The 11,920-nt window shown below is 38.8% G+C and overlaps 1 protein-coding gene across 1 annotated transcript; it reads left to right on the top strand.

Annotated features, from left to right (window-relative positions):
* The first annotated feature begins 1,471 nt into the window (after positions 1 to 1,471).
* Positions 1,472 to 11,314, top strand: LOC133873281 (uncharacterized). The gene is made up of 3 exons (XM_062311003.1): positions 1,472 to 1,771; positions 7,063 to 7,231; positions 11,284 to 11,314. Exons 1-3 carry the CDS (start codon positions 1,615 to 1,617, stop codon positions 11,312 to 11,314), a joined length of 357 nt encoding a protein of 118 aa, XP_062166987.1. The 5' UTR covers positions 1,472 to 1,614.
* Positions 11,315 to 11,920: the final 606 nt, after the last annotated feature.

Below are 11,920 nucleotides of genomic sequence, written 5' to 3' on the forward strand. Positions count from 1 at the left end.
TAAAACTAACCCTAAAAACTAAACCATAAAAACCTAAACCCTAACCTTTTTAACCCTAACCCTAAAAACTAAACCCTAACAACCTAAACCCTAACCTTAAAACTCCAACCCTAAAAACTAAACCCTAAATACCTAAACCCTAACCTTAAAACCCTAACCCTAAAAACCTAAACCCTAACCTTTTTAACCCTAACCCTAAAAACTAAACCCTAACAACCTAAACCCTAACCTTAAAACCCTAACCCTAAAAACCTAAACCCTAACCTTAAAACCCTAAAACCTAAACCCTAAACCCTAAACCCTAACCTTAAAACCCTAACCCTAAAAACCTAAACCCTAACCTTTTTAACCCTAACCCTAAAAACTAAACCTTAAAAACCTAAACCCTAACCCTAAAAACTAAACCCTAACAACCTAAACCCTAACCTTAAAACCCTAACCCTAAAAACCAAACCCTAAAAACCTAAACCCTAACCTTAAAACCCTAAACCCTAAACCCTAACCTTAAAACCCTAACCCTAAAAACCTAAACCCTAACCTTTTTAACCCTAACCCTAAAAACTAAACCTTAAAAACCTAAACCCTAACCCTAAAAACTAAACCCTTACAACCTAAACCCTAACCTTAAAACCCTAACCCTAAAAACTAAACCCTAAAAACCTAAACCCTAACCTTAAAACCCTAAACCCTAAACCCTAAACCCTAAACCCTAACCTTAAAACCCTAACCCTAAAAACCTAAACCCTAACCTTTTTAACCCTAGCCCTAAAAACTAAACCCTAACCTTAAAACCCTAACCCTAAAAACTAAACCTTAAAATCCTAAAGCCTAACCTTTTTAACCCTAAACCCTAAAAAAAGAAACCTTAAAACCCTAAACCCTAAATAAATAAAGAAGAATATTAAAAAAGAAAAAAATAAAAAAGAGGGAGATCTTTTTTTTTTTTTAATTACTTTTTTATGGTGAGGTAAACCCAAACCCTAACCTTACAAACTAAACCCTAAAAACCTAAAACCCTAAACCCTAAAAAAAAAAAAAAAAAAAAAAACCCTAAACCCTAAAAAAAGAAAGAAGAATATTAAAAAATATAAAAGAAAAAGGTTCGAGATCTCTTTTTTTTTTTTTTTTTATTACTATTTTATTTTAGTTAAACCCTAAACCCTAAAACCCTACACCCTAAAAACCCTAAACCCTACAAATATTAAAACCTAAACCCTAAACCCTAACCCTAAAAACTAAACCCTTAAAAACCTAAACCCTAACCTTAAAACCTAAAAAAAAAAACCCTAAACCCTAAAAAAAATATGAAAAAACGATACTTTGAGTTAATTGTTTAAAACAAACATTAAACAAACAAGCACTTTATTTGCTGTAATCAAATAACATATTCGTTTCAGACTATTAACTCACGTACAGAGGAATATGGACAAGTCGTGGATGTCAGCACCTAAAGGTACGACACAGTATAACGACGGGTGTAGAGCGTTCGTGGCATTCGCCTTTCTTAACTGTAGGGCTGCTGATGGCAAAATTTACTGCCCATGTAAGTACTGCCGGAATAACCAGCGGCACCCCCCAGATTACGTTCTTGCCCACCTGACAGGGGGGAAGGGAATGTCCACGGGATACGGTTTTTGGTATATGCACGGTGAGACTACCCTAAACCCTGCTACTCCTGTTCGGGGTCACGACCATCCCAGTGTCACAAATACGGCTGCCCGTGGCATTGAACATGTAGAAGTCACAGAACAAGGCGGAGACCTGGAACAAGGTGGTGACATGCACGCCATGTTGCGTGACGCCTTCGGCGTGCACGAAGTAGGTGAAACCGATCATGTTGGCCATCCCGGAGAAGTAAATGAAGGAACCTCTACAAGGGACACATTGAAGTACCTTGAGTTGTTGAAGACTGCCGACAAGCCACTTCACCCCGGTACAAAGCACAGTAAATTGAGTGCTACTGTACATTTCTACAACTTGAAGTGCATTGGAGGTATTAGTAACAAGATTTTTTCTGATATTCTTAAGCTTGTCAGTCAGTTATTGCCTCCTTGCGATGAGGCCCTGCCGGTTAATACGTACGAGGCAAAGAAATTCCTCAGTTCCATGGGTCTCGGGTATGAGAAGATTCCGGCGTGCCGTAATGACTGTATGTTATTCTGGAAAGACAATAAAGACCTAGATACCTGCACCGTATGTGGAGAATCTAAGTGGATGGCTGATATACATTTAGATTAGGATGGTGAGGTAATATCATCGAGGAAAAAATGTCCAGTGAAGGTGTTGAGATGGTTTCCACTCATCCCACGGCTACAGAGGTTATTCATGTCGGAGCACACTGCACACAATATGAGATGGCATGTAGAAGGCCGCACTAGGGACGGCGTATTGAGGCACCCCGTGGATGGTGAGGCATGGAGATCGTTTGACACTCTACATCCAGATTTTATGGCAAACAGTAGGAACGTGCGGCTTGGACTGACAGCAGATGGATTCAATCCATTTGGGAACATGAGTACATCCCACAGCACATGGCCCGTATTGCTTGTATCGTACAATTTGCCTCCTTGGATGTGCATGAAACAGACGTCGTTCATCTTGTCACTGGTTATCCCCGGACCGAGCTCACCTGGTATGGAGATCGACGTCTACCTTCAGCCACTGATTGATGAGCTGTTGGAGCTGTGGGATGTAGGGGTACGAACACTAGATGCTGCGAAGATGGAGAATTTCAATATGCGAGCTCAGTTGATGTGGACAATAAACGACTTCCCGGCATATGGAGATTTATCCGGTTGGCCTAACAAAGGTCTGAAGGCATGTCCTTGTTGCATGTATTCGACACGTTCTAAACATTTGAAGAACGGTTGTAAATTTTGTTACATGGGACACAGGAGGTACTTGCCAACTGAACATCTGTGGCGGCTGAACAGAAGAACATTTGATGGGACTGAGGAGTTAGAATGTGCTTCTGATGTGCCTTGCGGGGACGAGATCCTCCAACAGTTGGACAGAGTTGCATTTGGGGATGAGAACGCGGGTAAAACGAGACGGAAGAAGCGGAAGACGGGTGCACGGGGTTCTGATGATGTTGTGTGGAAGAAGAAAAGTATTTTCTTTAGATTGCCGTACTGGAAGGACAATTTGCTTCGGCACAATCTTGATGTCATGCACATAGAGAAAAATGTCATGGACAATATACTTGGCATTATTTTGGACATTAAAGGGAAAATGAAGGACAACTTGGCAGCTTGGCTGGATTTGCAGGAGATGGGGTTGAGACCTAAATTGCATCCGTTCACCGCCGCAAATGGTAAAACATATATACCCGCGGCTTGTCACACGATGTCCAGGGAGGATAAAGAAAGCTTTTTAAAGGTTCTTCGAAATGTGAGAGTTCCAGACGGATATGCCTCGAACATTTCACGGTGTGTTCGGATGAAGGACAATACAATTTCAGGGTTAAAAAGTTATGACAGCCACATACTGATGCAGCAGCTTCTACCAATTGCATTGCGTCAGTCACTGCCAGAGAAAGTGGTCAGACCTATCTTTGAGATATCAGCATTTTTCAGAGGCATATGCTCGACCAAGCTAACTCAAGCTGAGATGGACCGACTGCAGGTGACGTCTTTATCACACTATGCAAGCAGGAACAGGTATTTCCTCCTGGGTTTTTTACTAGCATGGTCCACTTGGTCGTGCATCTTGTGCGCGAGTGTAGACTCGGCGGACCCATTCAATATAGGTGGATGTACCCGGCAAAGAGGTAAAATTTTGCAGAAAATATATATATATATATATATATATATATATATATATATATATATATATATTTTCATGTAACTCGTGGCATTAAACGGGGACAAGCCCTTAATGTTTATGTGTGTGCACCAGGAGTCTTAGGGGTTTCAAGTTGAATGTGCACAACAAAGCGGCTCCTGAGGGGTGCATTGCGGAAGGTTACATAGCGACCGAGCTAGTAACGTTCTGTTCGAGATATCTAGAAAATGCACCAACCTTCCACAACAGACCTTTGAGAAATCCTGATGGTCCCAAGGGGGCGGCAATGCGAGTTAGCTTGAACCGGTTGATGATGCATCAGATTCATCGTTATATTGTGTTAAACTCTGAAGAGTTTCTCAATTTGCGGATGTAAGTAGTGTTTACATATTGAACCGGATTCAAATGATATAATTGATAATAATTAATTTTTTAATTATATCCGCTGAATGTAGGATGCACAAAGACGCTATTAGGCGATCATGCGTTAGGGGTCGCATCACGGACGCTCTAATTGAAGCCCAACATCATGAGCAGTTCTGCGAGTGGTACCGCGCATATGTAAGGAAATAGTGGTATTTTGGTATATAATATTTACCTATGTTCAGTGTCATTTTAAGATAGGGTTCGACAATATGCCGCTATTAACCGATGTATTCTTTTAATATATGAAATGATAACATAGGTTGATGGCCTTGACGATCAACGTAGGGAGGAATTGGGGCAGAAATTGGTTATGCGCAGTAGAGGGTTGAAGGAGACAGCAGTGAAGTATAACAGGTACGTGGTAAACGGGAAACTGTTCCGCACGCTAGCCCATGATGTGGGAAGGAGGACTCAGAACAGCGGCGTACATGTGCCAACCGTTGAATGCGAAACCTACTACGGGCAATTAACCGATGTAGTTGAGGTCGAGTACTACGATAGGACTACGTACGTCCTATTTAAGTGCAATTGGGCGGACCCCACGATGGACAGAGGATTCAGAGTCGACGATTATCATGATCCGAGCAGATTCCCGTTGTACTATCCATACCCCCTTACACCACCTATGCCAGTCAACCCTGATAGTGAGACTCAGGATGAAAGATTCCCACTGTCACAGCGTGGGGGGATGCCTATGCCGGCTATGCGGTCGTGACAGATGTCGGCACCGGCAGGGGGCCAGGGCCCGGCACCTGGGGAGAGCCAGGTGCCTGTTTATGGACAGAGCCAGTTGCCGCTTTCTGGGGAGAGTCAGGACCCAGATGTGGGGGAGAGCCAGATGCCCCATGAGGGGGATGATGTGATGTTGGGTCTTGATCAGTTGGCCTATGATGTCCCCCAGGATATGCCTTCAGATGACGATCATCATGATGAGTCTCACCCGGCAGATGAGGTAGGCGAGGAGCATGCTGGCGACCCAGCGACTGAGCGCATAGCGACCGACCATATTCGGCTAATGGGTAAGTACATTTTTATACATCATTATATCTTAATTTAGTAAGTTCGTACAATATTTAAATTGAATTTTTAATTTATTAATATAATTAAGTTATTTAGTGTTAATATATTAACGTTTTATATTTATTGACTAGCGTATAACCCAGACGGGAGTATCTATTTTGAGGTGATTAAGGACCCAGAGAGAAATTGGGTGCTCCCGAGGGGGAAGAAAGTTGTGTTGCAGTACAATGCTACAACACAACCCGTGGGACGAGCATGCAATCGTTATAGACGGGCTGCAGGCAATCTTTTACGGAGCGGGTCCCACATTCACTTGCGGGACGAATGGGCAAAGGTAGATAAGCAGATTAAGCGGGCTATGTGGGATGCCATAATGGTATGTGTATGAAACTAATATATGTATTTAGTGAAATTAAAGTTAAGATTAGGTTTTTGTTGAACTGCTAAAATTAATCCTTAAATTGAATGTGCAGCAAGAATTTTATGTACCCGTATCCGTCGACCAGCGTCTGGCACAGAACGAATTCTGGGGTGATATGGGCCGTAAGCACCGTTCGTGGAAGTCGAAGTTGAGGACCCAGCTAAATATTCGAGACGGTGACACGCCATTGACAATACGTGCGAGAATGCCAGATACGTTTTTTGATAAGTATGACCAAACGGATGTGGAGGACGTACTGCACGAGTGGTGCACAAAAAGAAATAGGGTATGTAGGTCTTTGAATGTATTACTATAATGTTGTGTTTTTTTAATAAACAGTTCATTTAATCATAGCACATAAGTAATTAAGTGTGTCAATTCTTACATTTTTTTTTGGAATGTTTAATGCAAGGCGAGGTCTGAACGAATGAAGCGGCTGCGGGAGCAGAATGACATCCCCCATAGTCTGGGGTCCAAAAGTTATGCCAGATTTAATCACGATGAGGTATGAAACAATATGTAAATGTTTTAATTCTTATTTGTGTGTAATTGTTCTTTCTTAACATTAAATGAATATCCAATGTTTGTTATATATTTATACTGTATGGCGACAGGCATCTACATCTAGCACGCCCCCCACTCGCGCCGAGTCGTTTGTGAAGACGCACACAAGGAAAGACAGCACTTATCTGAACGAGCGGACACGGGACCTATGCGTATGCTACTGTTCTATGTTATTAAAATTTATTAGTTATGCGTGTGATAAAGTATTTATTAATTACCAGTGTGTTGTATGTTGACGACGTACAGGAGCGGATGACTCAGAGTTTGTCCACTGATCCTGCTGCCACGGATCCCGTTTCATCAGATACGATGCGTTGGGCACCTGGCGACGCGTACGAGCAGGCAGTTGGGCGACCCGAGTATGGGGGTAGGGTTCGGCAGGTTGGGCCTAACGTTACTCCTGTTCGCGGGACTTGTTTCTTGTATAAGGCCCGCACACGGTGGGGACCGGCCGAGGGCACGTCTCAGGATTGGGCTGCCCACAAAATTGTGGAGATGGATATCATGTTACGGGCCGAGAGAGAGAGGAAGACGGGTTGGAGGGCATATTGCGGGCCGAGAGAGAGCGCGCTGACAGCATGGAGCAGCGCATACGACAGTTTGATGCTATGGAGCAGCGCATGCGACAGTTTGAGGCCTTCATGTCCTCTACAGGATTATCGTTCGTATGCCCTGGTGCTCAGCAGTCTTCACCTGCACACGTAGGTAGTACGTCGTCTGTTAGTAGTGCGCCTGCAGGTATGGTTCATATTTTATGTATACACTTAGGTTTATTTTTAATTTGTTCTCATTACTTGTTTAAATTTGCATATAATATTATATAGGTTAATTATTTTTATTACTTGCAGGTAATGCAACAACGATTGGTCCGTTGTCGCCTGTTGGACAATTGCTGAGCCAACAATCCCCTCTCGGGACTCCATCGCCCATTACACCATCTCTTGCGGGACAATCGCCGGTTGGCGAGTTCACGCCCGGGACTGCACCTCGTGATCCGCAGCGACGTCCTCCAGATTTGTAGATTTTTGTTAGTAACGAATAACTTTATTAGATCAAGATTTTCAAATTTGTTAATATTGTTGTGTAAGTATTTGTTGTTAGTAACGAATACATTTATTAGTACATGGTATTCAAATTTTTAAATATTGTTGTTTTGATTAATTTGTGTAATTTGATTTTGTGATATTTTTGGATAAAATAATTTTGGAGAATTTCAGTAAAAATATATATATATACACGCGGCCAATTGGCCGTGCGTATTAAAATACACGCGGCCAATTGTGCAATTAGTGTCACTCGGATTCACCACGTGTATTTACGTGGCCACTTGCACGTGGCTAACAGTTCGCCACGTGTACAGTGACCGTACACGTGGTGAATTGCAAGTGGCAAAAAACATTTTTTTTTGTAGTGTCTATTTGGACTAGAAGACCTACTTAGAATTGTAATAGGAATTCTAGAGCTTTTCTAATCCCTATAAATAGGCCTCTAGCCCTTTGAAGAAAAGACACACAAGCTTTGAGGAAGAATCAAAAACTACATCAAGGAGGTTCTTTCTAGTTTTTATTTTCTTCCTTTATTTATTTTCTGTATGTATATAATTTTAGTTTATATTAGTTGTAACTAATACTTTAGTTAGGGCTCGATTGAAGCCCTAATCACGTCTCTTTAAGTTTTTCAATTTGCTTTGCTACAATTTATATATTGATGCTTAACTTGATTAATTCTAGTTTCTTGAATTCCTCGCATGTTTATGTTTGGTCATCATATGCATGTGGTATGGATTTGTTATTTATGTCAATTTGGATGACCGAGTCCTGGGCATAATAGAGTAATGAAAGAACCCCGACACAGGTTCTTGGATTAATTAACATAAAGACAACTGGAATAGATACCATGTTCCAATCTGAGTGTGTTTATCGATTTCCATAGATTTATGCTTTCTTGAAGAACAACTTAGTAGATACCATGCTAAATCCTCCAAGGAAGAAAAGAGTTAGAGTAGATACCATGCCTAACTCGTTGCTCAGGGAAATCAATAGCTTTAGGAGAAGATACTATTCCCTTGTGGCTGGTAAACATTAAGCATCATGTTATGATTGTAGTATTGTGCATATTGCGAATCTTATTTGAGTATGATTAACGGTGGATATTGAAGCCCTACCTTTTCTTATTATTATTTTTAATTCAATCTTTTATCCCGTCTTATTAAACATATCTCTTTTAGGAATATCTTTTTAAGCATAATTTACCAATCCTCGTGGGAATGATCTCGTATTTGCTTACTATACTATCGTTTTGATCTTGTGCACTTGCGAGTAAAACGTACAAATATTTATCTATTTATTTAGGTAGATATTTGCACAACAATAGACGTCCCTTAAAAACATAATATTAGTTCCATCTTACTTAATAAATATAATTTATTAATACTAAACACTAATTTATTTCTTGGGCGTTATAAAAGGTCATTTTATTTTAAAAGGGAAATTAATCCATAAAGCTTGCATGTAATGAAAATTGTAAAAAAAATAATGAACCAATAAGTATAGAATATTAATAATTGTGAAAGGAGGGTTAAGCAATAAGGGTTACCTCAATGGAGGTGGATTTATCAACAACACTCATCTTCTCAGTTTAGAACTTCCCTCTAACCAAGAAGTGTAATAGAAAAGGCGTATGAAGAAGAAATGGTGCTGAGAGGAGTGGGGTAAGGGATACTTATATGCAAGGAATGCAGAGGATAAAGATCAACTGATTCGGTCATTTGGCGAACAATATTCCTAAGAAACGAATGTTCGTGTAAAATTTAGGGTTAGACGATCATTCGGCATACGGCCGCAATTGTTCGTGGTATGATCTAACATACACGCACGTGGGATGTACCTTCTGATAAGCTGTACAATACATCAACGATCGTTCATGGTGCGGGCCACGAACGTTCCTAGAGGGGGACCAGGGTCGTTCTGGATGGGAACTCCAAGCATTCGCAAAAAATGGATAAGGATGACTGGGTATGTCAGTTAGGGTTTCTCTCGATCATTTGTAAAGGAATGACAAACATTTGTCAAAGGTGCATCTACCGTTCTAGGAATAATGGAAATTGTTCGTGATAGGATAAATAATGAATTTTAAAACCATTCTCTTTTGTAAAAATATATTTTTGTTGGTTGTGTAATTGAATTAATCTTTTAAAGATACTAATTTTATAGGGGGCATTACAATAAGAGTCAATCCATTGGATAACTTCGACTCCTCTTACCAAAAAAAAAAAAAATGTTTTCTTCAAAGAAATATGGGGCTTCTCTGAGGACATTCGTAAGCTAGATTAGGGGTGACTTCTCTAGAGCTCTCTAAGGTATGCCTCCCAAAAAGAAAAGAAAAAAAAAATGCTGTAACCCTCTCAAATTTGTGGTGCGGCACCCAAGGTATATATGCAGCTGAAAGTGAGACTAAAAACGTTTTCTCTTCAATTTTTTATTTTTATTTTTATTTTATATATATATATATATATATTATGGCTACCAGATATTTGTTAACAGCTTTATCTTTTGTCTTTATTTTTTATTTTTTATTTTTTTTAATTCTCAGCTCAACGACACTAATAGACCATTCAAAATTCTGAGGAAAACACCAAAAAAAATAAAAAAATTACCACCTTTAAGTCATATCAGGAAACTTTAAATTAAAACAAAAAAACAAAAATCTCAAAATTCATTAATAAACATAGCGTATAAGTTTTATAGGGTGTCATTGCAAAAACAAAAGAGTGATGCATCTCTATGCACTAATTATTTATTATATCTCTATATTTTATATCGGTTGATTTGTTATGTTTTAAGTATTTTTTTTTTTTTTTGTCTGGAGTGACTAATATGGGAAGCCAATTAAACATGTCAGATCAACTAATAAAAAAAATATGAAGAATAGTGTTACTTAAAACATAAAACAAGTGTTCGTGCACGTGTCATAAAAATAAAAATAAAAAATAAAAAAATAAAAAAACGGTGGGTGGCCAAATATTGAACATTTGCTGGCACGAGAAGGAAAAATAAAATGCCCGTTGGAGGCAAGTCCAAAACCAACTTGGAAAAGAGAAAAGAAATTAGGTCCACAAGATTAAATGGAATCCCAAATCCATCAACATGGTTATTCTTTCGTACATCTTGTACTACTAAAATGGTTAAAAAAACTAAAAACCAAAAATGAAAGAAAGAAGAATGATTAAGGCAGCAAGCATAAGAGCCAACATGGTTATGGGCAACATAAAGGAGAGGTCCTTCACCCAATTCTTAAATAACCCATTGATTGTTGAAGATCATGTGATTGGACCTGGGTCGCCTCGATCTTGAGAATACCTAGAGTATTTTTTTGGATGAATAGAATACCAAGAGTTGTTATCAACATTTTGCAAAATTACTACTCGCGATCTGTGTTAATTCCTTAATCATCAATTAATTCATTTTCACTCTCGGAGCAATCTTGTACCATATATATATATAGATCAGATGCAGGCCATCCACTGTCAACATTTTGCGTAGTACTTTGCTTCGCCAGAAACTACCAACTTTGGGCTCGGTTGAATGACACGAATACTGATGGCCGTCATGTTGTAAACTTGTGATCTTATAATATTAATAAACAAATAAAAATGATTTCCTATTCTTATCCGTTGTTAGTGTTCCATCAATGGAAAACTTCTTTTTGCTGTTTTATTTAAAAGTTTGGTACTGTGGGGGCACTTTATAATTCATAAAACTTCAGTGGTTTTGATAAATAGAGCTGATTAAGGTTTTATGGTACAAATATAATGATTCATGTAATAAACAAACGGTGTATGTTGTCGCGGTACTTGATAAATGAAACACCTGAAAGCTTTTTCCCTGGCTCCCAAACAGGGAGTTGGTGGGTGGGTGTCCAGGAACATTTGGTGTGTCAACAACTTCAAGCACAAGCACGTCTTGTTGCCCACTAGGGCGACGAGTCTCACAAGCTGTCACTCCTGAATACATAAAAAATAAGCTCAGTACTATACTAAGAACATATGTACCATATGATCAATATTGCAGCTATATTGATATTGCTATGGGAACATTCTAGATAAAGTTTCCCGAGACAACAAGTAGTATATAGAACGTACAAACTGAGTGTTCTCGTTTGCTCATGTTTTTTAAAGCAGTTTAATTTTTGCTTTTCAGTAAATAACATTGTAAATTACATTCACATTTATTTATGCAACATTACAACAAACCAAGAACCAAACGAGGCTGAATTTCGCTTCCTAGAACAATCATTCATTCTGCAAACAACTGTATATCAGACACCTAGGAAGATGATATTTGGAAAACCAAAAAAAAAGATATTGTATGAATCCAATTTCAAACTAATTTGCACTGTCATTTTTGAATATATATATATATATATATATATATATATATATATATATATATATATATATGAGTAATATTCAATGTCACCCAAATATACAACTTTTCACCGCTTGCCTATGTGGCAAGGTGATCTTCAATTACTTTTTGAGTTTTTTAATTTTTTAAAAATAAATTAAGGTGAGGGATCACCTTACAACATAATTAAGGTGGTGAAAAATTATATATTTAGATAGTAGTGAATTATTACTCAGTATCTATATATATATATATATATATATAGAAATATGGTCTCTATCTGCTTTTCTATGTTTTTCTC

The sequence above is a fragment of the Alnus glutinosa genome, chromosome 7 (assembly GCF_958979055.1).
Source record: "Alnus glutinosa chromosome 7, dhAlnGlut1.1, whole genome shotgun sequence".
Taxonomy (NCBI): domain Eukaryota; kingdom Viridiplantae; phylum Streptophyta; class Magnoliopsida; order Fagales; family Betulaceae; genus Alnus; species Alnus glutinosa.